We start from the raw sequence: 27270 nt of genomic DNA, 5'->3' as shown, positions 1-27270 counted from the left end.
GCGGACGGCGGCCGACGGGGTGAGCGGGGCGGTGCCGAGCGAGCCAGACGAGCTGGTCGGGCGCGGGCGCTTGTGCGAGCTCCTCGGGCGGGCGACAGTTTGAGCGGGCGGGTCGACGTTGCTGTGGGGCGGGTGTGGCGGCGGTTCTTGTGCGAGAAGGAGGCCGACGGAGGAAGGGGAAGGGCTCGGGGTGGTGGTCGGCGTCGGCGAGGTGGTGGGTGCGAGGTGGTCGGGGTTGTCGGCGGGGGCGGTGGCAGAGTCGTGGGCGAAGTAGTCCTCGCCGGAGAAGGGCGTTGCGAGCTCAGCCGAGTCGTTGAGGAGCGACGTGATAGACGGGGACAAGGAGGGCGAGGGATGAGGTGCGCCTCGAGCGGCGGCCGAGTGCGGTTGCCGGTACTCGCCGTGCTGCGAGTGGTCGCCCTGCGCAGACCTCGAGGCCATGCTCGACGTGCCTAGCGTGGCTGCGAGTGAGAGAGGGACGAGCCAAACAGCTTCGTCCGCTCGGAGATGAAGTCGCCAGCCACGCTCGTCGCTCGACCAGCGACTCGGCTGGGCAGTGCGCCATGACGCCAAAGGCTGAACAAGCCAAACTCGCAGTCAATCCTAATCCATCGCCGTCCCGTGTCGACCTCGTCGCCCTCCTCGTTGAACCTCAGCTGAACCTCGTCTCGCCAGGGCAACGCCGCGTTCAAGGCGGGCCAGTGGGAGCTCGCCCTCGCCCACTACTCGACCGCCATCCAGCTCGACCCCTCGGTCGCCACGTACCCGCTCAATCGCGCCGCCGTCCACCTCCGCCTCGACAACCCTCGCGACGCCGACAAGGACGCCTCGACCGCACTCGCCCTCCAAGGTGGCCACTCGCCAAAAGCCCTGTTCCGTCGAGCGACTGCCCGCAAGCAACTCGGCAAACTCGAACTCGCGCGAGCCGGTCCGTCCGCCCCCCCTCCCTCTCCTCGCTCTCCTCGGTCCCTGACCTCTGTCGCACCCGACACGCAGACTTCGAGGAGGCCAAGCGGCAAGGTGCAGGAGACGATGTCAACAACGAGCTCGCCCTGCTTGCGACACAGCTCGACAACGCCAAGGTCGACAAGCCGGCGCCGCCAAAAGCCACTGCGTCGAACAAGGTCCGCCGCCGCCTCGCCCTCTCCTCGGCCTCGTTCGCGTGCTCACTCTACCGCATGCACACAGTCGAACCCTGTCTCGCCGCCCGAGCCGCCACGAAAAGCGACATCGCCCTCGACGGAGCGTCTGCGCGCCGCTCTCGCACGGCCCGTTCCCTCCTCTTCTCCCTCCAAATCGTCGTCCGCCAAGCCCGCCAACGACGGCTTCATGACGGCCGTTTCGTCGCGTCGCCTTACCTCGTCAGCACCCGCCACCCCACCCTCAGCTCCTGCACCCGCAGCCTCGGCGGCCTCGCCCGAACCCGGGTCTCGGCCGGCGAGCTCGTTCGCGGCCAAGAAGCAGGCGCGCACGGCGAAACAGGCGCAGCCGCCTCGTCAAGCCTCGGACCCTCGGGCACGAGACGTTCCGGCACCGCATGCGCCTCTCGCGAGCCCGGACTCGTCGAACCCGGCGCCGCCGACCTCGAGCTCGCCGCAAGACGCCGCGCCTCTCGCCCAACCCGCCGGCGCCACGCCGCCACCGCCGGCAGCCTCGACAAGCTCAGCTTCTGCTCCTTCGTCCTCGACCGACGACGCGGCGCCGGCGTCGCTCATCCCCTCGGCCTTCCTCCGCCCGACGAGTTCCTCAGCTCCCCCTCCGCCATCCGCCACCGCCCTCGAGACGCACTTCCTCCTCACACCTCCCGGCGCATCGACCCGCCTCGCGCTCCTGCGCGCCCTCGACCCTCGCCCGTCTTCGCTGCGCGCCTTCTTCGGCGCCGCCGGCGTCCAACCCGACCTCCTCAGCGCCATCCTCGCCGAGGTGCTCCCACTCGCGCTCGCGCCCGCCGGCGTCGAGCAACTCGAGCGCGACACCGAGTGGGTTCCGCGCCTGCTCGAGGGTTTGTCGGCGACGGCGAGGTGGGACGCGGCCGTGCTGTTCCTCGACGAGGGCGAGCGGGACGGCGTGCGGCGCGTGCTCGAGAAGGAGGAGGCGAGATGGAGGAGGGCAAGGGACACATGGGGTGTGTAGCAGGCGAGCGCGAGGTCTGCTCGAGACGAGCAACGCGAGGTCGTTGCCGCTCGACACGAGGAGAGGGCCGGAGAGAGAAGGAGCGTGCGGCGGCGAGCGGGTGCGGGCCTCGCGCGACACTTTCGCTCGTGCGAGGACGTTCATGTACCGGTACTGACTTTATTCTCGATACCATAGTGCTACATGTCCGGCTCGACGAGCACGACCCGCCCGCCCGCTCCTCGCCCGCCGACTCACCGTCTCACGCCCGCCCTGCAAGGACGCCCTTCTCGAGCCACCTCCCACCCTGCCGTCGTCTATCCTTCCGACTCCTCGTTCCCCGATCCGCAACCCGACGTCGCGTCGAGCTCTCCCTCCTCGCTCCTCCACTCCTCGTCGTCCGCATCGCCCTCGCAGTCCTCCACCTTCCACCCCGACCTCGCCCACGCCTCGCACAGCACGTCGTCGAGTTCACGCGCGACCTCGCCTTCGACGCCGAGGGCACGTGCGCAGCGGCCGACGTCGGTGAGGCCGTCGGCGTCGAGCGGCAGGGCGCCGAGCGTGCGCGTGTAGATGAAGGCGTGCAGGGCTGTCAAGCCGGCAAGGGAGGGAACGAGGAGGGGAACGACGGGGAGGGCGAGGTGCGAGGTGCGCGTCGGCGGCGACGACGGCGTCAAGCTCGACGGTCGGGTCCGAGCGGTCGACGAGAAGGAGGGCGGCGAGGCTGGATGTGTCGGCGGCGCAGCGACGTCCGCGATACGCAGGTCGGCGTCGAGCTCCGAGGTGGCGGCAGCGGCAGCGCACTCGGCGAGATGCGCGCCGAGCGTCGGCGACGCGAGGGACCAGGGGAGCGAGTGGATCGGGACGAGGACGCGCTCGATGGCGCCGGGGCCGGCGGGCGACGGGATCGTCGCGGCGAGGACGTGGTCTGGCACGAGGCCATACCCCGCAGGGATGTCGATGGGCAGGGGTTCCAGGAGGCAGTCGAGGATGGGTGGGAGGAGGTCGACGGAGGCGTGCGCCGAGGAGGAAGGAGGGAGGATGGGCGTGACGCTGTCTGCTCCTGCGAGGAGGCGAGGAGCTGTAGCACAATGACGGAGGGGCAACACGTCAGGTCGTGTCCGTCGAGCTCTCCCGGCTGCCGTCCGCGAGCGAGAGGAGGAGAGAGACGCACCGAGAAGAAGGAGCGAGTCGCGCAGGAAGACTGGCGGAATGCCCGCGAGTCCTGCGTCGTCGAGAGCGCTTGTCGTTGGCGAACGTCGACGTCGAGCTGCCTTGGTGCCGCAGCTAGGCGGGACGGCGCAGGTCGCGAGGTGACTTTGACGTGGCGGTTCGAAGGACGACGGGACCGAGGCGCAGCTGCACGGGCGACAGCGTCTTGTGGACCACGGGCCGCATCCAGGCAGCGGGCAGCTCATGCTGGTCGACGGAGAGTGAAAGACAGGCGGCGAGGGGGGAAAGAGAGCGCCTTGGACAGCGAGGTGTCGCGTTCAAGGTGCGAGGTGCGACCGGCGGCATTTCGGCGGCGATCCGCCAGCGGTGGCAGGGAGCATGGCACAGACTGAATGGAGCGCCAGCCGGGACTTTGCAAGGGGAGCTGCGAAAATCAGGCCGGGCCAAGGTACAGTAGAGAGCCAGAGGCAGCGGGTGCAAGGGGCGCACGCTCAGTCCGGGCGCGCATTCTCCGCTCACGGATTGGACGAGGAGATCGTCTTTAGCCGAGGTACGATCGAGGAACGCTGCGGCAGAGCGTTTCCTCAGCCCTCGGCCGGCAACTCCTTCTTCTCTCGGTTTCCCTTTGTTCGCGGTGTCGCAAGAGCTCCGTCAACGGACGGCAGGCTTCTCGCGACGGAGCCGACGTCAGGCACGGCCACACATCTTCTCGGTTCTCCCTGCGGCGAAGCTCGGGCAGGAATCGATCGAGCCCGAGGCCCGTCGTTCCACGGTTCGAGCGCAAGTCTGAGTTTGGGAAGGCCGCCGCCGCTCTTTGCTCTTTGTTCGTGTCGCTCTCGAGCGCTCTCTGCTCCGGACTGCTCATGTGCGCGAAGGCAAACTCTGATGCGCAGCTGCAGGCCGGCGCAAGTTCTCCAGCTGGGGCGCTGATCCTTCGCGACACGTAGAGCTCGTCCCCGCGCTTTCACCTCGCGCTCGGAAGTCAGGAATCGAGAGGCGCGTAACGGATCGCAAGGTCTGCCGCTGGCGACCCGTGCGTACGGCGACGAGAGAGCGTCGACAGAGACATGAGGAAAGCAGTCGGGAAAGCGAACGACCTCGACGACCGGGCCTTCTCAAACCCGACAACGCACGGACCCACTTTTGTGCGGAGAACCCAGGCCCGCGCTGCGCTCGCTCAATCTGCTCGACAGGTAGCAGCTTGCGTCTTCTTAGCGAGCGTGCGACCGCGCTCGCAGCACGAGCGAAGCCGGCCGCGAGTTGGTATTCGACGTGGCGGTAATGTCGATTAGCGGACCTTGCTATGGTCCGGCTTTCCTCTCGAGACGAGCCCAAGTCGTGTCGTCGAGAGAGATGCAGCGAGTACCGACTCGACGAAGGAAAGCAACTCGAGAGGACGAGAGCGTGTCGAGCGAAGTGTGCGTCGCACAGTTTTCACGCGCCGATACGCGGACGAGGCGCGGAGAGCAAGCGTCTGGACCCAAGACAGCGGGACCTTCAGTCGCTTCCCTCACTCCCTCTCTGCACGCACGGCTGCTTGCTGCAGCTCGACGGCTCGACGACAAGCACAGCTATCTGCCGAGCGTACCCTCCTCGTCGCGCGCTCGCCCTCCATCGACCTTCACCTCCGCCTGCGCCTCGAGAGCGCACACCCGCCGCAACTCCAGACCGCCCGCCTCGAACTCGACCTGCAAGCACTCGAGTGAGTGACGGCGAGCGCGAGCCGCACGACCGACGATGCCGCCCTGGACCGCCCTCGTCCGCAACGCGACCACCTCGTCGTCGTCCTCGTCCACCGCCGCCGACTACACGCCCTTGCCCGCCTCACCCTCGCCCTCGTCAACCTTGCCGCTACCCGGAGCAGCGACGAGGGCCGGCCACGCGCTTCGAACCCGTCGCCGCCTCGTCCTCGTCGCGACCGCGGCGTCCACCCTCTTCCTGGTTGCGTCTCGCGCCGCCATCGTCCCCGACAAGCACCTCCCGTCCGCCGTCACGACCGCCAAGCAGGGAGTCGTCGACGCGGCCGCCGCGACGTGGCGGTGGGACGCGGCGAGCACGGCCAACGAGGCGCAGGAGCTCGCCGACGAGTTGACGGGCGAGGACCACCTCGCCGACCTCGAGCTGCCCGTCGACGACGTTGTCGACGCCCCGAGCGGCTCGGCGCAGGGCGCAGTCGACCCGGACTGGCGCGAGCCGTCGTCGGACGAGGTCGAGTGCCCGGCGAGCGCTCAGGCGCAAGTCGGCCAAGCGGGCTTTTGGGCAGTCACCGGTCCGTCCCCACCCTCTTTCGGTCACTCTCTCGCGTCTTGCATCCTACGCCTCGACCCTCGCAGAGACGTCCCGGTTGCAGTACCTCGTCGCGCCGCGCGAGCCGCTCGACGACGCCGTTCCCTCGAGCTGCCTCTCGCAGGCCGTCTTTTCGGCCCGCCTCGTCTCGGTGTCGGGCGACGACACGCTCGACAACGTCGACACGCAGACGCTCGTCGCCCTCGACCGTCCACGTCGCTCGGTCGACCAGTTGTCGTACTTCGTCTCGGTCCCGTCCGACGTCGCCGTCCCGCTCGGGCCGTACCAGCTCGACGTCCACCTCGCGTTCGGCTTCTTCCCGGGCGCGCTCGACGGTGTGCCGTGCGGCGACGAGGCCGAGACCTGTGTCGAAGGCGAGCTCGGTGCGGCGGCGGGCGACCAGCTGCGGTACGTCGGCGAGCGGGTCGAGGTCCTGAGCGGCCAAGTCGTCCATCTCGTTCAAGGTGCGCCCTACCTTTCTTTATTCGCGCTCTCTCTCTCCCCGACTCGCTGACCCTGGTGCTCGTGCGCAGAAGCCGTCGCCGACCTCGCCCTCTGCACCGACCTGTCGTCCCTCGCCGGCCACTGGTCGAACCTCGCCTTCTTTCCTACCTCGCCACCCTGCACCCTCGCGACGCCGACGCTCCCTCTTCCTTTCCTCGTCGATGCCGAGGCCCGTCCGACCAAGCCGCTGTGGCTGCACGTCGTCGGCGACTCGAACGCGCGCAACATGTTTACGCACCTCGCCGCGTCGCTCGGCGAGGGCCGCAAGGTGTCGGCGAGCAAGGTGCTCGACTCGCCGACGCACAACGGGACGCACGCGAGCGTCGCGTTCCGGTACCGCGACGGCGCGCCGCCTGTCGAGGACGGCAAGGCGCTCCCGGACGTCGTCGTCACGTGGCAGTGGTGGTACGAGGCGGCGCCCGTCGTCGCCGTCGAGTCGGCGCAGCACGAGCGCGAGGACGAGGGCGCCAAGAACGACGCGTTCGCCACCGCCGTCGCCGTCAACCGCGACGACCTCGTCTCGCTCGTCGACACGGACCTCGCGTCGTTCCTGCGCAAGTCGCGCCTCGCGTCGGCCCTCAAGCACTCGCCGGCGCTCAAGGCCGTCGCCAAGATGGTCCGCCCGCACCGCACCTACCTGTCGCTCGGCTCGCACGGCGAGCAGCTGTCGCTCGCCGGCGTGTCGAGCTCGCTCGACGCCCTCTTTGCCGAGTCGAGCGGGTTGTCTCGCGCCGCCCGAGACCGCGCCAACCTGCGCCTGTTCACGACGACGCTCGTCGACGCGCGGTACATCCCGCTCGCCCGGTTCCCGCACCAGGACCTCGTGCGCAACAACGCGCTCGTCGAGGCCAAGAACGCGTTCGCGGCGCGGCACCCGGCGCTCGGCGGCGAGGGGCGCGTCATCGACGTCGAGGCGCTCACGCGCGGCATCGTCGACAGCGACGGGTGGATGAAGGCCGGGCGGCACGGGCCCGACGCGGTCCACTTTCGCGGCGAGGTGTACGACGAGTGGGTCCGGCTCGTGTGGACCGACCTGCTTCAGGGTGTCAACATGTCGAGCACGACCGTCGAGCAGGACGACGACGAGGACGAGGACGATGACGGCGTCGAGGCGTTGCGGCGCAGGTGGAAGAGGCGGCTCTCGTGGGACGAGTCGCTCGCCGAGGACGACGACGACGACGACGACGGGCTCTGAGCGAGCCTTCACTCTCCTCTCGCATCCTCCCTTACATCCTTGTCTATGCTGTTTGTATTCCTTGCATTGCATTTCATTCACTGCGCTCGCGGGCTCGTCCACTTCAGCGAGCACTTCCTTTCCGTTCGCCTCGAGCACGATTCTCGACCGGTTCGTGCCCCGAGTCTCGCTCGGCCTATCGTCTGCGACGCTCTCGAACGCTTCCGCAGCTCTCGGCCTCGCTCGAATGCCGCCAGCGAGAAGAAGGTGGAGCAAGTCAACTTGGGAAGGTCGCCTTCCCAGCTTCTGTAACCTCGGCGCGGCAGCGTACTTATGTCTAGAGCACTGTTCGCGCTCGCGAAGGAAGGAATCTCAATGAATGCGCGATGCAGCCCCGACGAGAGTCCCGTCCGCCCACCCCCACCTCCCGCTGCCGTCACCAGGTACCGGGTTGTGCGCCCACGAGCCGGCCCTGCGGTCGAACGCTGCACCCGAACGTGGCCCGAGAACCATTGCCGACGCAAAGCTGCAGCGGGTGGCAGGGTGTCAGTAACCGTCCCGTCGCACGGACCGCTTGACCTCGGGAAAGGCGCCGACCTTGCTGAGCGAGTGATCCTGGGTGCGCATTGGCGGGTCAGTCTCGCCTTCTTCGAGAGGACCTTCTTTGAGAGGCTGAGGTGGGGACGCACTTCCGCCGACAAGCTTGCCAAGGTGCGCTCGAACACGTCCGCCTCCTGCTCACGCGTCAGAGCCTCCTCGTACCGCCGCTCGAGCCCTTCCTGCCACGCCGAGTGCTCGCGCTCGATCTCCTCTTGCCAATTTGCCCGTCGCCGCCGCACCGACAGACGCCGTCGCTCCTCAGGCAACAAACCGTCCCACCACCGCTGCCTCTCGTCCTCGGCGAGCCGGCGTCGCCGTGCTTGTTCTCGCACCTCGAGGTCGAGTCGCGCCCGGACGGTGTTCAGGCGCTCGACCGCAGGCTTGCGGACGGCGGTTTCGTAGTGGGCGAGTGGGCGCACGACGCGCCGCAAAGCGCCGGCAGCGAAGCCGGCCTGTGGGCAGCCGTGGATGGTGTCGAGTGAGCGGGCGATAGGCTCGTGCGGGTTGTAGCTTTGCTGAGAGCTGGTCGAGGAAGGCGGGGCGGTCATGGCGGGACGAGATCTCGAGTGAGGGCGAGAGAGGCTCGGAGCTCGGCGAGCGGTTCAAGTTGGCGCTCGCTGCGGGCCGTGCGGTTGAGACTCGGCCGGGACTCGTTGGGCTGCGGTCGTCTCTCTCTTGCGTCCGCGAAAGACGGACAGGAGGCTCGGGGGCCGCGGCCGGCGCGCGGGACTCGGTGGTCGAGCGACGAAAGCTGCGGACGAACGAACGAGACGAAGCGTCGGAGGCTCCGACGTCCGCAGAGAACGAGCACGGCAGGAGCGGGAGAGCGAGGCGAGCGGTTGAGCGACTCTGCGGGGCGCCACGAATCGGCGGGAGCGAGGGACGCAGCGAAGGAGGAGAGCCAGCAACTTGAGAAGGTCGCGTGCACGGCCCTCTCTGACACTGTACGACAAAAAAGCACAGACGATGCAGGCCTCGCAAGCTACGCAAGTGACACGCTAAATGAAGTGAAAGACAGAGATCGCATGATCTGGGAAAGTCGAAAAGTGGCCCGAGTCGCGCCCGCCTCGGGCGGGCCTCCCTTCTGTCGCCGGCCGGCGGCTCCTCGTCACGATACCCGGCTCGTAGAGCTCCAGGCGATGCTCAGACAACGATCGCGGCGGTGAAAGCTGCGACGGCGCCGACGACGAGACCCGCGACGCCGCCAACGCGAGCCGCAGCACCCGAGGTCGAGCCCGAGTTGGCGGCGGCGGCCGACGCCGAGGCTTCGGTCGACAACGACGACGACGTGTCCTCGGTGGACGAGGACGACGCCTCGGCGGCTGAGGAGCGGGCCGGGCCAGCAGACGTGGTCGTGATGGCGGCGGCGACAACGTCGGGCGTGCTGGCGCTGCGAGTCGGCCCGAGCGAGAGGTCAGGGCGCCGCAGCAGACAGACAGTCGCCTTTGCCGCACGATAGAGACACCTCGAGGGAGAGGGACGCACGCTGTGGTAGTCGTGCGGGCCTTCTTGGTCGTCGTGACGGGCTCGGGCGTGGTCGCGCTGCGAGGGGGGTCTCGGCGTCAGCTCGACGGCCCTGTTGAGAACCAGAGAGGGAAGGAGGATCGAGGACGCACACTGGGGCCGCAGGAGCGATCGCCGCCGCGGCGCTCGCCGCGGTCGCCGGGTTGCAGGCGGCGGCGCCGGGAAGCGGCGCCTTGACGACACGAGGCAGGTTCAGGTTCTTGCCCGTACCATCAGGGAGGAAGCCGTACGTCTGTGAGGGAAGAAGCGTGTCAGCTCGCGAGTAGGGAGAGTCGAACAGACTAGAGAGAGCGTGAGGACGCACGACGAACGACTGCTCCTCAGCGACGGCGAGGACAAAGTTGGTCTGCTGGGCATCGGGCGTCGTGATGCCGTCGACCACTTGCAGCGGGCCAAGGGCGAGGACCTCGGCGAGCGTGATGGTGGCGGCGGCCGGGTCGACGGCGGCCGGGAGGAGGACGAGCGTGAGGGGACGGGCGGCGGCGCTGTCGAAGAAGAAGACGTTCGTCGACTCGCACTGGTGGAGCGAGCCGGGGATGGTGCCGCGCAGGGTGGCGAGCGAGGCGAGGGCGGAAGGGGCCGTCGCGATGAGGGCGACGAGCGAGGGGACGAGGGTCGAGGTGCGCATGTTGGGTTGCGCGGCGCGAGGTCGGTCGTCGAGGGTACGGGGAAGGGCCGAGGGGTGCTGTCGCAATGTCGAGGGATCAGTCCCGTGTGTCCTGCTGCCGTGACGAGCCAAGCAAGTGGCAGAAGTGGAGCCCTCGTCCCCGGAATGCCAAACAAGCCGACGCGTCCAGTCGCGTCCCCGCGCCTCGCCCTCGTGCCGGATCGTCTCACGCCGCATCTTGTCGCACCGATACAGTGCGTGCGCGCGAGCGGTAGAGACGCCGACAGCGCATCGTCGTCCCGGCGACGCTGCGCGACCGTGAAAGACGAAGCGAGGGCGGGTGGCGGTCGTCGGCCGAGCGAGGAACGCAGAGACGCCGGTCCTGCTGCAATCTGCAGCGCGCGCACCTTCTCTGAGCCCGTCCTGGACCTGCTAGGCGAGAGCAAGGGCTTGGGCGTGCGACACGGGAGCGGCCGACCACGGCGGCAGGTCGGGAAATGTCGAGGATCGGGCCCGCCCGACGGGCGCTGCTGCCGCACGAAGCCCGTTCAGCTCTGCAAGCGCGCCTTCGAGACGTCGAGTATGTCAAGGAGGGGGAGGGGAGGCCCGTCGGGGCGGGAGCGTGCGAGTCGAGGGGTGGTGGTGGTTGGCGACGAGGTCGGAGAGGTCGAGGAGGCCCGGTGTCGGCCCGCCTGGCCCTCGCGCTCGCACAGCGGGTCCTTGCAGCAAGAACGCGGATGCCGACGTGCTCGTGCGCTTGATCGCAGCGTGCGCGGGCCCGCAACAACCGCGAGACGGGTGCACAGCCACCTCGGCGAGCGAGCGGGCGAGGGCGGCGACGCGCGGCCGAATGCCGCTGAGCGATGCGCCGAAGCGGTCTGAGCGGGCGCAATGGCAGGCAGCATACGCCAAGCAGAGCTTCGATGCGACGGGGAGACGGTGAGACGACGTCGGTGGACGAGGTGCTCGAGGCTTGTCGTCGCTCCCGACTCGTCACCGCTGCAGAGCCCGAGCAGCAGCGCACGCCAGCACCAGCCCGACCATCATCATGGCCGACGCCCCGAACCCCAAGCCCGTGCGATCGTCGACCAACAGCAAGGGCCGCCAGAACTCGCCCCCACCGTACCGCTCGCACGCCGAAACCTCGATGGAGGACTTGTGCGTCCCGCTCCCTTCCACTCTGTGCCCGGTATCAACCGCATCCAAGCAGGAGCGGTGCCCGGCCGGGCGACGGCGAGGCGGGACTCGTCCTCATCTCTGAGGAGCGCGGCACCAGCCACGCTCGCGTACGGGGGCCGCAAGCGCCCAGAGCTTGCCCCAGTACGACGCTGACTCGCCTCTGTGCGCCCATCCCCTCGCAGCGTCAACGAGTCCGTCCGCTCCCTCTTCCCTCCTCCGATCTCGCGACTCGGCTCACCGACTCGCTCGCCCGCAGGTTCTGGCAGCACGCCATGAACGTCGCCGAGCACCACGAGGACGACTTCAAGCACCAGGCGCTACCGCTCGCGAGGATCAAGAAGGTCGCCAAGATGGATCCCGAGGTGCAGGTGCGTCCCCGACCCCTCCCACTCGAACCCTCCCCCTCGTGCTGGCCATGCCGGAGCGCTGACTGCCGACCTGTGCAACGACCCACAGCAACAGATGATCTCGAGCGAGGTCACGGTCCTGTTCGAGAAGGCGTGCCAGGGTGCGTCCGTTGCGCCCGTCCATGGTCCTCGACAGCCCAACTGACCCTCGCTCTCGCCCGCCCGTCGCAGTCTTCATCCAGGAGGTCACCGCTCGTGCCCACCTGGTCTCGCTCGCCGCACGCCGCCGCACCCTGTCGCGCGCCGACGTTGCCCAGGCCGTCTCGAGGAGCGACATGTTCGACTTTTTGATCGTGCGCACCCTTCTGCTCGTCTCTATCCCTCGCCAACGTGGCACCGATGCTCACCTGTTCCTCGTCTCGTCCCTGCAGGATATCGTGCCTCGCAACGAGCAACGCGCTGCCGCCTCGACCTTGGACGCCGTCGCGTCGGGCAGCGGTACAAAGCGCCGCGCCCGCAAGCCGTCGCAGCGCTCGCCTCCCCTGGACGGCAACGGCGCAGGACTCGCTGTCGGTACCGAGGGGCTCGACGGAGGAGCAGGGTCGGGCGGCGAGGACGACATCGGCGAGCCGGGCGGCAAGCGCATGCGGTTCTTCGAGGGCGAGGGCATGGTGGACCCGCAGCAGCAGGGTGCTGGGCACGGGCAGGGCGTGTACTCGATGCCGGTCGACGTGGCGACCGCCCAGGCGCAGGCCGACGCGGCCACGTTCTACATGCAGCCGGACGGCACGGTGCGTCGTCCTCGACTTTCCCTCTCTCTCGGCCGGTCCTGCGCTGCACGCGCTCGCGTACTGATCTACATCTCTCGCATGTGTCCGCAGCCTGCTTTCAGCGCCGAGGGAGACCTGCCATGGCCGCCCTCGTTCGGCTTCCCGGCCGCTCGCACGGTCCGTCCCGTCCCTCCCCTCGTTCCCAACCCTTGCTCTCGTCGGCGGCTCGCCCCGCTCTGCGGGCCCCAGCCACACAGGATCTCGAACTGACGCTCGCCTTCCTCCAGGTCCCCGATCTGCAGGCGTACTACCAACAGCCGCAACCGGGCGGGAGCGGGACGGACGCTGGGCAGCAGGGAGCGGGGCAGGTCGAGTAGCGCGCGACGGTTGGACGCGATGACTCGGCGACGTAACGCTTGTTGCACTTTCTCGCCGTCTCTCTTTCTCGCCGAGGCAGAGAGAAGCGGGACAGCGAGCACCTTGGCGACGACAACGCTCCGAGCAGGAGGGGCGCAGCGTTTCGACCTCGGATCCTCGCGTGACCAGCATACGCGCCGAGATAGCAGGCCGCTGAGTCGGCTGGTTGGGCGCACGAGCTCGCCCAGGCGAGTGCGCGAGAGCTGAGCGAGTCGGAGAGCGCCAACACTGAGCTCATCAGCGACTCGAACCTTTGCCCCCCAGCCCGCTCGCGCACACCCTCGAGCCATGATCTTGTGAGTCCCCAACTGCTGCCTGTACCCACAGCCGCCCGTCCAGTGCCCTCGCTCACCCGCCCGTGCCCGCCTCGCAGCTGCCCGTACTGCGCCAACCAGCTCACCTTGGTCGAAGGCGCGTCGGGCAACAAGTTCGGCTGCGCGACCTGCCCGTACGAGTACCCGCTCAACAAGCGCGTGCGTCTTCCTCGTCCACTCCTCTTGCGCGACCGAGTGAGCTGACCTCGTCTTCCCTCCCACCCCTCCCCCTCCTTCCTGCGTCCTCTCTCTCCTTGCCGCCGCGAGCAGTACATGGAGCGCACGTACCTCAAGCGCAAGCAGATCGACGACGTCATGGGCGGCGCTGACAGCTGGAAGAACGTCGACTCGACCGCAGGTGAGCTCCCTCTCCTTCCTCTCGCCTCAGCTGGGCCGACCACCCTTGCTGACCCTGTCCTACCTCCGTTTCTCGCGCGCAGTCGACTGCCCGAAGGAGTGCGGGTCGGACCGCGCCTTCTACATGCAGATTCAGATCCGCTCGGCCGACGAGCCGAGCACGACCTTCTACAAGTGCGTCTCCTCGCTCGTTTTCCCTCGTCTCGCCTCGCCTCGGCGCACATGACGCACTCTCACGCGTGTTCCCGCCCCCGCGCAGGTGCACCAACATGCACTGCAACTATCAGTGGCGCGAGAACTAGCCTGGCGCAGCGTGCAGGGACGGAGCCAAGGGAGGACGAGCGGGACGAGGGGGAGGAATCGGGACCGCGAGGAGGGGGCGCAGGGTCCAGTCCGTGTCTTGTTGCCATCATTACCGCACGCTTTCTTCTCAGAGCCTCTCTCGAAGCGTGACTGGTCGTGGATCCACCCGAGAGCGAGTCGAGCGCGGCGAACGTCCGGTACTTTGCACGAGCGAGCGGAGCAGAGCGAGCTCGTGCGGCGCGAGATCGACCGCAGCAACAGTGCCAGCTTTTTGCCGTACGTCGATCGTGCTTGAGCGGGGACCAGAGCGTGTGCTGCTCGCCCCGAGGCAAGCGTCGCCGAGCAGGTCGCGACGAGCGTCTCTCGGGCGACCCTGCTCGACCGCCGCGCGCGCAAGCGGATCTCGCAGTCGAGCCTCGCGCAGCGAGTGCGCGAGCGAGGGCAAGGGAGAGCGCGAGACAGAGGCGCTCGTCGAGAGAGAGTGCAAGCTGGGCCGCGGGAGAAAGCCGCCAGCGGCCACGGCCACAGCCCCGCAAGAGCGGCCAAGCTGCTCGTGGCTCAGGCCCAGAGTCGATCGAGAGCACTTTGAGAGGCGCACCGAGCGCACAGAGGGCGAGAGTGGCTCGAGGAAGATTGATGACGCGCCAGGTCGGAGAAGGACGAGGCAAGGCTGGCGAGTGAGGGCGTAAAGGGGGCGGTTGGAGCGGGATCGCCGTGAGAGAAGGCAGCTGAGTAGGTGTAGGGCACAGGCAGCAGGGCAAAGGGCCGTAGGGCGGGTGCTGCGAGCTGGGCAGAGGCTTGGAGAGGGCGACGACGAGAAGACGAAGCGACGACGCCCTCGCCTCGCTCCGTCTCTATCCTGGCCACCAGTCGACCGCAAAGCCCGCACAGTACCTGCTCAGGTGAGCCCGCTTGCTCGCTTGCCCCTCCCCTCCCCTCCCTTGCGCCCAAGCGAGACGCACACTCTTCCCGCACCTCGATTCGATCACCTCGAGCCGGCCGCACCGCCCACACTCGCCTCGCCGCCTGGGTGCGCCGTCCCTTGCGTTCGGCAGCCTTCAACCATGGCCTGGCGTGCGCACGCCAACCGGCACAGCAGGGCGAGGCGGCGTCGGGCAGGGCAGGAGGATCGAGGGTCCTCGACCTTGATCAGCCCTGGTCCGCGACCTCGAGCAGCTACCAGGGCCACGAGCGCACAGCAGCCACTTGCACCCGCACAACCAACTGACCCTTTCGCTCAATGTCACACAGGCTTCGTCTCGCCGTCGCTGCGCCCGTCCGCCCGCAAGCGCCTTTGCCCTAAGGCCGCACCGCCCAGTCGACCTCGCCTCGTCTCGAGCCCGCCTGCGCCTTCGACTACCGCCTGCGAGGCCGTCAACACGGTCCCTGTCGAGCTGCGTCGTCCTCGGTCCAGCCAGTGTGAGCCTGCGCGCCTCGCCTTCCTCATTCTCTCGCACCTCGCCTCCCCAGCTCTTCATTTCAAGTCGTGATCGGCCTCATCTTGGAGCGCTCGTACATGATGCACCTTGCGACGGCGCATGTACGTCGAGCACAGCGAGACCACGAGCGCTGACCCTTTGCCTCGCCCCCTCGCCGCAGCTGTCGCCCCGGGCCTGCACCGCCCCTGCGCCTGCCCTCCCCCTCCTCCAGTAGTCGGCACCTCCCGCCATGCCAACTCACTCTCCCCTCCCGTCCTTCCACAACTCGCCCTCGCACACGCCGCCACGGTCGCACTCGCCCAACCTGTTCGGCTCGCCGCCGTCGGGCGCCGTCGCCGAGAAGGTCGCCCTCAGCTACCAGCGCGCTCGTGTCGCGAGCAAAGGCCCCGCTCGGAGATGCGGCGACCTGTTCATGGCGGTGCGGATACCGCTCAGTCGCGGCGGCGGCGGGCCGGCGGCCGGTGGCAGTCGACGAGAGCTCAGCTTCCCCGTCCTCAAGTTCCTCCACCCGTCTCGCCCTTTACCCTTCCTGTCGTCGCGGCAAAAGCTCAAGCAGTCCCCGGCCATGTCGAGGTACGACACGCGCGCCGGCCAGTCGTTCGGTCGCGTCCTCGTCGCCATCGTCGGCACCGTCGCCTTCCTGTTCCTGTGCATCTTCTCGACCGCGCGCATGGTCAGCTCGTTCCTCCACCGACACCCCAACATAAACTTGCCCTTCACCGACCCGTCGACCCTCGTCCTGTCGCCCGCCGAGGTTGAGCGCGTGTGGCGGTGGGAGATCGCGTCGGGCCACTACCCGTCGAGGCGCTCGACCCCGGGCATCTCGTTCGACGTGCCCAACGGCGGCGGGTCCGCGTCGGGTCACGCCGCACCGGTCAACGGCGCCATCAAGGTCGAGAACCCGGGCCTGCCTCGGCGCACCGAGGAGGACTTGCGCCGCGAGCGCCAGGTCAAGGCCGAGGTCGAGCGGCGGTTGCGCGACCAGGCCGGCGTGCGCGGCACGCTCGCGTCGCCGCGGGACGAGGCGGGCCTCGACGTCGTCCCCGTCGGGCCGGGCCGCACCTACGTCGACCTGCCGCTCAAGGGCGGCCGGCAAGCTCAGCCGCACCCGCCGCGCCCTGCCGCTCGTGCCGGCCTCGACCTCGACGCCGTCATGGACCACTGCGACTTTGCCGAGGGCAAGTACGTGCGCGACTGCCTCGAGGTCCTGCGCGTCAACGCCGGCCTCGACACGCCCTTGCGGCGCGGCGTGCACGACTCGTGGAAGACGACGTTCGTGCCCGCCCTCGACGGCGCCGCTGGCGGCGCACCGAGCGAGCGCACCCGCGAGCAGCTCGAGCAGTACCGCGGCGACATGAGCCAGGTCCTCAACTCGTCGGCGTCGGCCTTCTCGTCGCTCGTCGCCGCCCGGCAGCAGCTCACGCTCTCGAGCCAGGGCGCGCCGTCGGCCTCTCTCCGAGGGCACCCGGTCTACTCGCCGCACCCGTCGCACCCGACCGCCGACCCGGCCTGCGACCCCGACTACCCTCGCCTGTTCCACATCTTCTGGGCCGGCCCGTTCACCGACAAGCCGTACACGGCGACCCTGTCGTTCCTGTTCACCCAGCGCCTCGCGCTCGACACGCCCATCAACTCGGACCCGACTCGCGCCGACCACTCGCTGTGCCGCCCGCAGCTCTGGATCTGGATCAACCCGGGCCCGGCGTCGTCCATCCCCGACCCTCGCGCCGAGCGACGCATGCGCGACGACCTCGCGCGCAACCCGTGGTCGGCGCCGTTCCTCCACCCTCGGTTCCGCGACACGGTCAAGTTCCGCCTGTGGAACACGACCGAGCAGCTCGACGGCGTCGCCGAGATGAAGGGCTGGCGCGACATGCGCCTGTTCAACTCGGGCGGCGTCAAGTACGGTTCGGCGGGCATGGCCCAGCAGGCCGAGAACCTCGCCCGTCGCGCCGACGAGTCGAGCGGCGACGACGACGTCGACGAGGTCGAGGACGTCGGCGCGCACGACGCCAAGGTGGCCGACGCCGAGCGCGCCGAGCGAGCGAGCGACGGCGGCGACCTCGCCATGACGGCCGAGGCGGCCCTCTCGCGCGCGCGCGAGCTCAACGCGAACGCGACTCGCGCCGTCAACGTGTCGCAGGTCGCCGCACCGCTCCCGTCCAAGGCCAAGGACGCCCTGTTTGAGCGCGTCGGGTCGAGCGGCAACAACGACTACGACCGCCTGTCGGTCGTCCTGAGCGACATGGCGCGCTTCGTCCTCACGCACCGGTTCGGCGGCGTGTACCTCGACGCCGACACGATCCTGCTCCGCGACTGGACCGAGCTGTGGAACTGGCACGGCGCGTTCGCGTATCGGTGGTCGCGCCTCGAGAAGTACAACACGGCCGTCCTCAAGATGCAGCGCGGCAGCGCCATCGGCCACCTCGTCTTCCGCTCGGCCGTCGCCAACGGCCTCGACTTTCACCCGATGACGGTCAGTCGGTACACCAAGGACGCCAACGTCGAGGGCCTGCTCCTTCGCCTGCCCGACGCCCTCTTCGACCCGGCGTGGCTCAACACGTGCGTCCCGCCTCTCCCCTCTCTCTTCTCGTGGCCTCCCTCGAGCTCGACAGGCGCCTGACGTTCTGCCCTTTCACTCCCGCAGCGAGTACTACCAGCGCGACCGTCCGCCGCAGCCCTACTTCAAGCGGTTCGAGGACTTTTTCGACACGCCCAAGGAGATCAACGCGGCGCCAGTCGCGGCCGGCTTCGACGGGTTCTTCAAGGGCGCGTTCAGCTACCACTTCCACAACTTCTGGTCCGTCCCTGTCCTCCCGACGTCGCCGCCGTGTCGAGGCGCAAAAGACCTGACCTCGAGCGCCGCTCTTTCCCCTTTTTGCAGGTGGATCCCGTTCGACGCGGCGCGCAACTTCCCCGACCTCGGTCCTCGGTTCCACGCCGGCGAGCGCGTGGTTCGAGGGCGCCTGCTCGCCGCCAAGCTCGCGGCCAACCCGCAGGCGGCGTCGTCGTCGACCGGCGGCAAGGACGGCGACAACGGGCCATCGCCGACCGCTCCGGGCGAGACGGCGGCCGCCGCCGCACGACCTGTCGTGACGCCGCCCTCGCGGCGGGACGGGTACAAGTGGGGCGACGACGAGCGCGACTTTGCCGAGCTCGATTGGTCGGACGAGCGCGTCGACGACGACGAGCGCGACCTGAGCTGGGCGGCCGTCCTCAAGCGCACGTTCGAGGCGTTCGTCCGAGGCGAGCGGCCCAACATGTACGGCGAGTGGCTGAGCTGGGACGAGAACGAGGCCGAGGACGAGTACTGAGCGGCGAGGCGAGAATGTCAGACTGTGCGTCCCTTCTCCCTTTCCCCTGTTTTTCTCGCCTCGAGTCTCGGAGAACCACGCTCACCGACGTGTCCGACTCCTCCTGCAGGCTGGGCGAGGCCGACGACGAGCTGAGGGACCGCTCGAGCGCGGTGAACGACGGCCTGTCCGAGCAGGTTCGGCGCTCGCGCGCCGTGGCCCTACCCGTCGGCCGCATCTTGTCGTCCCCTCTCGGCGAGGAGTGCGTGGGCTGTCGCACATGGACGATTTGGCGCACCCTCTGGCCGTGACCCCCTCATTTTGACGGACACTCTTCGTCTTTCGCCGTCGAGCGGCTCGACCGCCGCTCGTAGACCTGTCCCCTCTCTCGCCTCTGTCTAGTACATCACTGCAACCAACTTCTGAAGCTTTCGAGTGCGCGCGAGAGTCTCTCGAGAGCGAGGAGGATGAGAGCGAGCAAGTGCGGCGCCCCTCTAGAGTCTCTCAGTGGTCGCGCGCCTCTTGCTCGTCGAGTGCGCGCTCTCTCGCCGAGCGAACGTCGATCATGAGCGACAGTGCGACCGTGTCGTCGCTGCAGCAGCTGCTCGCCCGCCCTGCACCTCGCTCGCCGCCGCGTGCCGCCGGCTCGATCAACTCGTCCGCATCTCGCTGTCGCACGCCCTCGCCGTCCTCCCGCTCGGCCAAGGCCACGACAGCACCGCCAGCCCGTACACCGCCAACACGAGCAGGCTGGGGCGCGACCATATCGTCGGCGTTCGGCTACCGCCCCGCACCCTCCGCCTCCTCCTCGCCAGCTCCAGCCGCCGAGGCCCTCAGCTCGGCCACCTTTGGCGCAGGCGGGCAGCGCGCGCGCACACGCGAGCGGGGCCGCATACCGGCATGGACCACGGTGCCCGAGGTGCACCTCGTCGACGCCGGCGCGGCGGGCGACGAGCCGGCGGTGCTCGAGGAGGACGAGGACAACGAGCTCGACTCGCTCGCCGAGACTATCGTGTGGCAGGTGCGTCCCTCGCATTCCTTCTGTGTCGACTTGGAGGCGGTGACGGGCGAGAGGCGCGGGAGGACTCGTTCGTGCGGCCGACACGCCCTCACGCTGGTCCAATCGACTGACCCTCTCGTCGAGTTGCGCAACAGGCTGGGAACGACGGCGTCGAACCTCCAGGGCCGCTCCTCGTCTTCGCAGGCTCGCGCATACCGCCCCCGAGCGAGGTCTCGCACGCCAACTTGCTCGCCAACCTGCGCCGACGCCTCGAGCGTTTCGCCCAGTCCGGTCCCTACACCGTCGTGCGTCCCCTATTTTCTCTCTTCTTCCCTCCTCTGCATACTCGCCCGGCGGAACCTGACAGAAAGCGTGCGCAGGTACTGCTCGTCAACCCGACCCCTCACGCTCCAACAACCGCCCACCTCGTATCGTCGTACCTGTCGGTCGCCCGCGTCGTCCGCAAGAACGTCCGCCACATCTACATCGTCGGCGGTGGGTGGTGGACTCGTGTGCGCCCGAGTCCTCTGGGTCCCTGTCTGCGTGGGCCGAGACTGACCCTCGCTCTCCCCTTCTGTCCTCCTTCCCTTCCCTCGCGCCGCCTCGAACATGGTCTACTCGGGCAGGCTATCCTCGGTATCTTCTCGTCGACCTTGCTGTCCGTCAAGTCAGCCGAGAAACTCGTCCAGTGCGCCACCTTGTCCGGCCTTGCGCAAGCAGTCGGGCCCGAGGCGTTCAAGCAGATTGAGTTCCCGCTCGAGGTCTATGTGTGCGTCGCCCTTCCACCCTCTGTCCCTTCTCATGAGAGTGTCACTGACCCAGCATGCTCGCAGAGCCAACGCTGCGACCGAGGACGAGATCGTCGTGCCGGTCAACCAGGACGAGTCGCTCAAGGCGACTTTCGGCCGGCCTCTCGAGCAGGTGCGCTCGCCTTCCCCTCAACTTTTGCTCTAGGAAACGACCAGTAGTGTCGCGGATCGTTGACTGACAACCCGGCGCCTGCAGACGATGAGCGAGAACGAGAACGACCCACGACTACCGACGATCGTGCGCGACTGCGTCGACGTCCTTCTGGATCAAGGTGCGCCCCTCTCACTCGGTCCACCGTAAGCAGAACTGACTGTTCTCGTCGGCGTTCGTGCAGGTCGTGCTTCTGTCGGCATCTTCCGCCGCTCGCCCTCGGCTGCACACGTCATGCACCTTCGAGGGGCGTACGAGCGCGGCCACCCTGTCTCGCTCTCGACCCTTCCAGACGCCCCGTACCTCGCCGCCTCGCTCCTCAAGCTCTATCTCCGAGAGCTGCCGGTGCCGCTCCTCCCGGGAGGCGACGTCTGGGACGTCGCGCGTACCTGCCCTGTCGGCGACGACGATGCCGCTCTCGCCCACGTCGAGGTCGAGCTCGTCCCCCTCCTGTCCTCGCCGACCCGTACCCTCCTTCGACACGTCCTCGGCGTCCTCGCCCTCATCGCGGCCAACTCGAAGGACAACCTCATGACGGCGTCCAACCTCGTCGTCTGTCTGTGCCCGGCGCTCATCGGCGGCCTCGGCGAGGTGCCGACGATGGAGGAGATCGAGATGTGCAGGGTGCCTGGCGCCAACGGCATGGCGACGATCAGGGGCGTCGAGGGGACGGTGAGCGGGCGAGGGAACACGGTTGGCGGCGTCCTCAAGGTCATGATCGAGCGGTTCGTCGAGCCTCACTCTCTCGCACAGTCTTGTTCAGAGGGCCTGCAGGTCACGACGCTGCAGGTGGCACGTGATGTACTGACTCTTCTTCTCTCCCCCAGCTACAGCGACCTCTTTCCTCCTTCCCGACACGCCGGCCTCGAGCCCGCCCAGCACCGTCCTGCCACACCTCCCCGCCCGACCTCCTCAACTTCCTCCTCCTCTCCATCCTTCGACGGGCAGCCACGTGTTCAGGCGTCGACCTCGAGCCCTGCCTCGTCCAGCACTCGCTCGATGTCGCCAGCCTCGCTTGCGGCGCCGACTCGCCCCTCGAGCTCGTCCTCGACCCCTTCTCGCCGCCTCGGGCACAACACGATCAAGCTCAAGAAGCCTGCTCGCGCCGGCGCCAAGTGCGGGGCGGGTATCCTCGTCGAGGCGTTCAGGGAGGAGGACGACGAGGAGCGGGACGTGCAGCGTCTCGAGGCGCACGGAGAGCTCGTCTCGCCGGGACAGAGTGCAGCAGCGGTGCGCTCTGAGGGGGCCGAGTCGAGCGGGCACGGGCCGGAGGAGCTGTAGCAGGATCGCCGAGCAGTGGCCCGGGGTCACAGCGTTTGGCTCTCGCGCTCGCGGCGCGGCCAAGTGCGTGCCTGCGCCGACGCGCTCTCATCTCTTTGTTGTCATCTCAGCCTCGTCCGTATCGCCGAGAGCTTGTCGCCACGCCATGCGCCTTACTGCACAGGTGAGAGTTCGAGAGAACAAAGAGCCGCTCGAGCCTTTGTCTCCTTTGTCGCGTCGCCTCTTCCGCATCGGCTGGCCGAGCGCCGTCACGACAAAGCGCTCGCTGCTGTGGATGTGGAGCGAGTCGGGTGCCCCGAGCGAGGAAGGGGCCGCCCTCGCTGCGCAGCTCGCTCGGACCCCCTGGACTTTCGCAAGTCGCAGAACTCGCTCGAGCGGCTCGCTCAGGCTTTCTCGTCTCGTGCTCTCGAGACGGGGACGCAGGCAAGAGGGAGAGAGGGCTATAGAGAGATCTCGAGTTGCGAATGAATGCTAAAGAGGCGAGATGCGCCGAGACGAGGAACGAAAAAGAGGGGTACGACAAGGAAAGGCGGAACTGCGGCCCTGCCGATAGACGGAGGGGGTATGGACGATACAGATGATGGAGGGCGGGACTATGTGCAAGATGTGGGAGAAGCGAGGCGGCACTGCCGGCCGACGAGACCAGGAAAAACGCGCGGGCACTGCCCGAGAAACCGAGAGGTGGAAGGGAAGAAAGGCGAGGAGAGGCGTAGACGACGACGACACCGCCTAGAGGACGTAGGCCTGGTCGGCGTCGTAGTCGAGCGACTGAGGAGGCGCGACGCCGGGCTTGACGCCGTTGCCGCCGCGAAGGAGCATGCGCTGCCCCTGCTCGTAGGCCCGCGAGAGGAACGAGCCGCTGCGCTGTGCGCGCAGGAGCTGCTCGAACGACGGGCGACGCTGGTGCTGCTCGCCGGGGTGGACCGCCGAGGCGTAAGGCGGGACGTCGTCGGTCGGGGTGACGGGGAGCGACGACGACGACTTGTGCGCCGACGCGAGCCGAGGCGGCGTGACCGGCTTGGCCGACGACGAGCGGACGGGGCGCGACGACATGCGCGTCGTGCGGACGGCGGCGGGCGCTGCCTGCTCGTACTCCATCTCGCGGTCCGAAAAGTCGGACTCGACGTCCGAGAGCGTGCCGCCCGACGACGGCGACTCGGCCGGCGAGTCGCGTTGCCGAGACGCAGCCTGCTGCCGCTCGCGAGGCTGCGAGGGCGCGGCGTGGGGCGTCGGGCGACGGGCCGAGGGCGGCGGGGTGAGGTAGCCCGACGCCTGGAGGTGCTCGACCTTGCGCTGCGGCGTCGCCGGTACTGCGGCGCGCTGCTGCTGCTGCGGCTGCTGCTGCTGCTGCTGGGCGTAGTGCGTCGCCGGGAGGGGCGCGGCGTACTGGGCGCGCGAGGTGGACGCGACCGGACCGGCGCGGCGAAGGAAGGGCGCAAAGTGGTGGACGAGCTCGGCCTCGTCCATGCGGAGGTCGTAGTCGAGGAGGAAGAGGAGCTGGCGCTCCATGAGGTTGACCTCGGCGGGCGAGAAGAGGGCGGCGTAGCGCGTCCAGTGCTTGTTCTTGGGCGACGAGTCGTTGAGGTATTTGGCGGCCGTGATGAGGACGGCGAGGAAGACGCGGTGGCGGGTGCAGTGCATGCCCTTGGCGACCTTGGGCAGGCGGGTCTTGAGGCGCTCGAGGTAGACGAGGGTGCACATGAGGGTCGGGACCTGGACGTTGGACTTCTGAACGAGGACCGTGATGAACGTCTCGAGCGAGGGGATGGCCGAGGCTTGAGCGTCGACGGCCTGCTGCTGGAAGCCCTGCTTGGTGGGCGTCGCCGGGGGCGAGGGAAGGACGGCAGGCGGCGGCGAGCTGCACTGGATGACCTCGATGGCCTTCTCGGCGAGGTAGGCTGCACGACGGGGGCAAGACCGAGGTCAGGACGGGGGCGCAGACGAGGCGCGAGACGGGCTCGAGGTGAGGGGACGCACCGATCATGTCCTGGGTGACGGGCGCGCGAACGAACTCGAGGAGGGCCGGGTCGTGCCACGACTTGGGTAGGAGCGAGGCCGGGTGCCGGCGACCGTTGGAGTGGTAGGCGGACATGGCGAAGCGAGTGAAGAAGGTCGAGGAGAGGAGGAGTGAGGGCGAGAGGGCGACGAGGGGAGAGGACGCGAGAGCGGGTTGAGGTGACGAGGGAGGAGGAGAGAGAGAGAGAGCCGGCGAGAGCGAGGTCGTAGCGAGGGGCGGCTCGAGTTGGCTTGATGCACGAGATGGCCGGAGTGCTGCAACAAGGCGCGCAGAGGGTCAGGCTCGGTTGGGATGGCGCGTCGAGAGGACGAGATGGCGCGCACCCGAGAGAGGCGAGAAGGCGGGTCGCGCGCGGCGGGCGGGGGCGCGCAGAGGGCGTTGGCGCGGCTTGGTGAGGCGGCGTGCGCGTGGCTGTCGGTGCTCGAGAGGCTCGACGAGTAGGTCTGCAGCAGGAACGAGGCAGACGAAGGAGGACGACGAGGAGGAGGAGGGGAGGGAGCCGTTGGACAATCGCGGGCGCGATCAGCGACGCGTTCACTTCTCTCGCCGCCCGACACCCGGCGCACGCTCCTGCTCGCTCCTCTGCTGCTCCTGCTGCTGCACACCAAGGACCAGAAGGTGCTCACCTCGTGCGCTCGACTGCTTGACGTCGATCGGGGCGGAGCGAGTGACGCGGGGCGGCGGGTCGACTGAGTTGGCGTTCGAGCTGACGAGGCGGAGCTGGGGCGCGCGCTTGACGGGCAGGGGCGCTTCGTGCGGGTCGCAGGAGGTACAAGGAAGGAGGGAGAGGGTCGACAACGCTGTCTGCGCCGAGGCAGAGGGCCGGACAAAGCGGTCTTGGGTTCTCCCCGTCGTCGTCGAGCCCGTCGACCTCGTCCCTCGATGCCCACGCTCGCTGTGCCTGCGATTTCCTCGTTCGTCGACGGTCGCAGGCCTTCGACCGCCAGCTCGATAGCGAGCGAGCGTCAGGCCGACCTAGCTGGCTGCCGCAACCGGACGGGCGACCTTCCGACTTCGGCGTCTCGAGCGAGTCGAGCGTCGAGTCGGGCAGGGCTTCTGCCAGCGTTGCTGTCTCCCCGCTTGTCGGACGCCTTGATTGAATCCGCCAGCCCTGGCGGCTTCAGCCCGACCGCCTTGCGCTCGTTCCGGCTACAGGCTGTCTCGCGCCGCTTGCTGTGCGCCGGTCGCCCCGAGCATCTGACGCCTCTTTCATTGAGGGCTTCTCTGCACTCATCGACGCCGCTTTCCTCGTCGGAGAGACGCCCGCATCGTCGAAGCCTCGTCCCGCTGGCTCGTTCGACGCACTCGCCGCTCGGCGGTCGACGCTCAGAGGCTCGGCTCGTCGACGAGAGCCGGAACCATCCTGGCGGCAGGACGCGCTCAAAGTCTCTCGAGCTCTCACTGTCGACTCGGCCATCCCCTCGAGCGAGCGCGATCACAGGCAGCCGCCCCGTGCTTCGGCGAGCACTGCACCCGAGGTTCGAGAAAGCGCTCTCGCTCCTCGTGCGCAGCCCGTTCCTGCCCTCGAGCAACCGCACTCGGCTCCGCGACGAGCTCTTCGTGCAGACCGACGTGCGGGAGAACATGGGCGTTGAAGCTCGAGGCGTCGTTGTGCTGCAGCCGGTCCCGCGAGAGCGACGAACGGGCCGCGCACGAACCGCTTCCGACTGGGTCACCCTTCGACCCGCCATCGTCGTGCGATGCGAGCTCGATACACTTCTCCGACGCTCGAGTACTTGACTGCGACCTTTAGACGCGAGAAGAGCGAGAAAATGAGCCGTCGACGACGGGAAGAAGGCGCGACGGCTCGAGGAGCGGAACCTGTCCCGCACGACTCGAGTAGGCTCAAGGCCATCGTCTCTTCATTCGCGACACTGTATACGAGCTGCAGAGAAAGCGGCACCGGCGCAGGCGCGGCGAAAAGCTCGCGCTCGAGCTCCAGAGCGTCGTTTCCTCGGAGCGCACGAGCCTCGAGTTTGTCGCCCAGCTTCCCGCTTCGAGTCGTGATGGCACTGCTGTCCACCCTCTCTCTGTGCGTGTCGCAGGCTGCTCGGTCGGCAACAGCAATGATGGCCTCGCGCGCTTCGAGAGTTTGCCAGCAGGCGCACGTCCTCTTCGCGCTAAGCTCTTTCCGAACGGCCGCGACTATGGTTCCGGCTGCAGGGATCGCTCCGTCGTCCACACGCGATCACGTCCTCCTGCCGAAGCAGACGAACCCTCGCGAGCGGCCTGCAAAGCGAGGATCGCTTGGTCGAAAGGCCGGGTTGGGAAGGTCCTGTGCGGTCGCGCCTGGAGCGGCAGGCCGTCGACTCTGTGCGCTCAAGGTCGATTCAACGGCTCGAGCCTCGAGGGGTCCGAGCAGCAGGGTTGCGAGCTTCTGCGAGGCTCACAGAGCGAGAATGGGCGACGCTGAGAAAAGCGAGCCGGCCGAAACTCTCGACTTGACGGCATCGTAGCTGTAGCGGCGAGGCCGGGCCCTGCAGCTCGCGGTAGCTTTGTCGACCAGCTGGACCTGGCGTGCAGCGAAAGACTAGCAGGCGAGCACGAGCGATGCGGAAAAAGCACGCCTCTGCGAGGCGGCGGAAAAGCACGAGCATGTCCGACCTCTCGCCTGACAAACCGGCAGGGCGCCCGCCGCGATCACGACAGGAGATGCTGTACATGTGTTTTTGATGCGCGTCGGCAAAAGGGATCGCGCACGGTCAGGAGGGGTGAGACGACTGTCCGAGGCCAGGTGGGAGGTTCGGCCTCGAGCACCTGGCAAGGGCCAGGAACTCGGAAACTGCCAGCTGCTGCTCAGAAAAAGCAGCCAGAGCACTCGTCGAGCGGATGGGCCGCGCGCAGGCCGCCTCGTTGCAGAGCGCGCCGAGCAGCATAGGGTCGAGGTTGGCTGGCTCGAGGCGGCAGGAAGCAGCGTCGTCGGTACCTCTCGAGCCGAGGTTAAGCTGAGCGGGTCGCGTCGATAGAGGTGCTCGCGAGATGTAGCGCGGCACACAGGTGCACCGCGAGCCGGTGCGAGGGCCGAGAGAGCGGCACACTTGGCGAGGAGATGAGCCCAGGCGAGCGAGTGCGCATCGGCCGCGGCGGGTTCGCGTATAGATGCAGCTGAGCGAAGCAGTACGGGCAGTGCGGTTCCGCTAGCCGCCAGACCAGCACGAGTCGAGGCGAGGACGCTGGCGGCGGTCGACCAGCAGCTCCTCCACCGTGCCGCCCTCCCCCTCTCCTTCTCTCTCCTCACTCTCGACCTCGCTCTCTCGCCTGAGCGAGCGCACTGGCTCAGCCGACAATGCCCGCTCTTTCTCTTGCGGGGCCGGCCGACTGAGCACGAGCGGGTCCAGCGACCAGCCACGCTGCCGCGTCCTCATCGTCGTCGACTCGAAGCTTTGCACCCCTCGTGCTTTTCCTCGCTACAGGTGCGCCCCTCCTCTCCCCTTTTCGTCTCTCTACACTCGGCCTGCGCCCGGAGCTGACCCATCTTGCCCCTGCGCAGCCTCCCCTGTTTCTGCTCGGCCTCGCCTTGCTCCCCGTCCTCGCCTTCGCACTTCCTGCTCGCGGCTGTGAGGCCCGCCCTGCTCTCGGCAACACGCCCGTCTCCTTCAGCCCGTCACGGTCG

General features: G+C 68.3%; 10 protein-coding genes across 10 annotated transcripts; 6 read left to right on the top strand and 4 right to left on the bottom strand.

Annotated features, from left to right (window-relative positions):
• Window positions 1-563: 563 nt before the first annotated feature.
• Window positions 564-2512, top strand: RHOBADRAFT_55207 (uncharacterized protein; the record flags this gene model as incomplete). The annotated part of the gene is made up of 4 exons (XM_018417727.1): window positions 564-596; window positions 676-928; window positions 997-1124; window positions 1189-2512. The coding sequence occupies 4 exons, from the start codon at window positions 564-566 to the stop codon at window positions 2131-2133; spliced, it is 1359 nt and encodes a 452-aa protein (XP_018269003.1). The 3' UTR covers window positions 2134-2512.
• On the bottom strand, window positions 2001-3510 carry RHOBADRAFT_55206 (uncharacterized protein; the record flags this gene model as incomplete). The annotated part of the gene is made up of 3 exons (XM_018417726.1): window positions 2001-3193; window positions 3287-3337; window positions 3462-3510. 3 exons carry the CDS (start codon window positions 3508-3510, stop codon window positions 2430-2432), a joined length of 864 nt encoding a protein of 287 aa, XP_018269002.1. The 3' UTR covers window positions 2001-2429.
• Window positions 3511-5022: 1512 nt separating this feature from the next.
• RHOBADRAFT_55205 (uncharacterized protein) lies at window positions 5023-7352 on the top strand (the record flags this gene model as incomplete). The annotated part of the gene is made up of 3 exons (XM_018417725.1): window positions 5023-5554; window positions 5619-6035; window positions 6105-7352. 3 exons carry the CDS (start codon window positions 5023-5025, stop codon window positions 7268-7270), a joined length of 2115 nt encoding a protein of 704 aa, XP_018269001.1. The 3' UTR covers window positions 7271-7352.
• Window positions 7353-7621: 269 nt separating this feature from the next.
• Window positions 7622-8397, bottom strand: RHOBADRAFT_46046 (uncharacterized protein; the record flags this gene model as incomplete). Its single annotated transcript, XM_018414708.1, has 3 exons — window positions 7622-7775; window positions 7821-7864; window positions 7939-8397. 3 exons carry the CDS (start codon window positions 8395-8397, stop codon window positions 7622-7624), a joined length of 657 nt encoding a protein of 218 aa, XP_018269000.1.
• Window positions 8398-8992: 595 nt separating this feature from the next.
• On the bottom strand, window positions 8993-10001 carry RHOBADRAFT_55204 (uncharacterized protein; the record flags this gene model as incomplete). Its single annotated transcript, XM_018417724.1, has 4 exons — window positions 8993-9239; window positions 9335-9391; window positions 9466-9605; window positions 9678-10001. The coding sequence occupies 4 exons, from the start codon at window positions 9999-10001 to the stop codon at window positions 8993-8995; spliced, it is 768 nt and encodes a 255-aa protein (XP_018268999.1).
• A 974-nt stretch (window positions 10002-10975) lies between these two features.
• Window positions 10976-12712, top strand: RHOBADRAFT_66802 (uncharacterized protein). The gene is made up of 8 exons (XM_018419086.1): window positions 10976-11138; window positions 11342-11350; window positions 11416-11527; window positions 11616-11667; window positions 11738-11859; window positions 11938-12297; window positions 12388-12453; window positions 12564-12712. The coding sequence occupies exons 1-8, from the start codon at window positions 11029-11031 to the stop codon at window positions 12651-12653; spliced, it is 921 nt and encodes a 306-aa protein (XP_018268998.1). The 5' UTR covers window positions 10976-11028; the 3' UTR covers window positions 12654-12712.
• A 263-nt stretch (window positions 12713-12975) lies between these two features.
• Window positions 12976-13798, top strand: RHOBADRAFT_38628 (uncharacterized protein). Its single transcript, XM_018413546.1, has 5 exons — window positions 12976-12989; window positions 13067-13166; window positions 13278-13365; window positions 13448-13538; window positions 13624-13798. Exons 1-5 carry the CDS (start codon window positions 12982-12984, stop codon window positions 13664-13666), a joined length of 330 nt encoding a protein of 109 aa, XP_018268997.1. The 5' UTR covers window positions 12976-12981; the 3' UTR covers window positions 13667-13798.
• A 2662-nt stretch (window positions 13799-16460) lies between these two features.
• On the top strand, window positions 16461-18420 carry RHOBADRAFT_17445 (uncharacterized protein; the record flags this gene model as incomplete). The annotated part of the gene is made up of 5 exons (XM_018412373.1): window positions 16461-17084; window positions 17280-17668; window positions 17754-17906; window positions 17991-18198; window positions 18280-18420. The coding sequence occupies 5 exons, from the start codon at window positions 16461-16463 to the stop codon at window positions 18418-18420; spliced, it is 1515 nt and encodes a 504-aa protein (XP_018268996.1).
• Window positions 18421-18964: 544 nt separating this feature from the next.
• RHOBADRAFT_55200 (uncharacterized protein) lies at window positions 18965-21691 on the top strand (the record flags this gene model as incomplete). Its single annotated transcript, XM_018417723.1, has 8 exons — window positions 18965-19420; window positions 19555-19704; window positions 19780-19911; window positions 20026-20168; window positions 20233-20320; window positions 20405-20480; window positions 20544-21084; window positions 21187-21691. 8 exons carry the CDS (start codon window positions 18965-18967, stop codon window positions 21638-21640), a joined length of 2040 nt encoding a protein of 679 aa, XP_018268995.1. The 3' UTR covers window positions 21641-21691.
• A 678-nt stretch (window positions 21692-22369) lies between these two features.
• RHOBADRAFT_46040 (uncharacterized protein) lies at window positions 22370-23732 on the bottom strand (the record flags this gene model as incomplete). The annotated part of the gene is made up of 2 exons (XM_018414707.1): window positions 22370-23538; window positions 23618-23732. 2 exons carry the CDS (start codon window positions 23730-23732, stop codon window positions 22370-22372), a joined length of 1284 nt encoding a protein of 427 aa, XP_018268994.1.
• Between the last annotated feature and the right edge of the window lie 3538 nt (window positions 23733-27270).

This window comes from Rhodotorula graminis (assembly GCF_001329695.1).
Source record: "Rhodotorula graminis WP1 unplaced genomic scaffold RHOBAscaffold_12, whole genome shotgun sequence".
NCBI lineage: Eukaryota > Fungi > Basidiomycota > Microbotryomycetes > Sporidiobolales > Sporidiobolaceae > Rhodotorula > Rhodotorula graminis.
The sequence above is the reverse complement of the archived record's forward strand: the minus strand, read 5'-3'. Positions and strand labels throughout refer to the sequence as shown.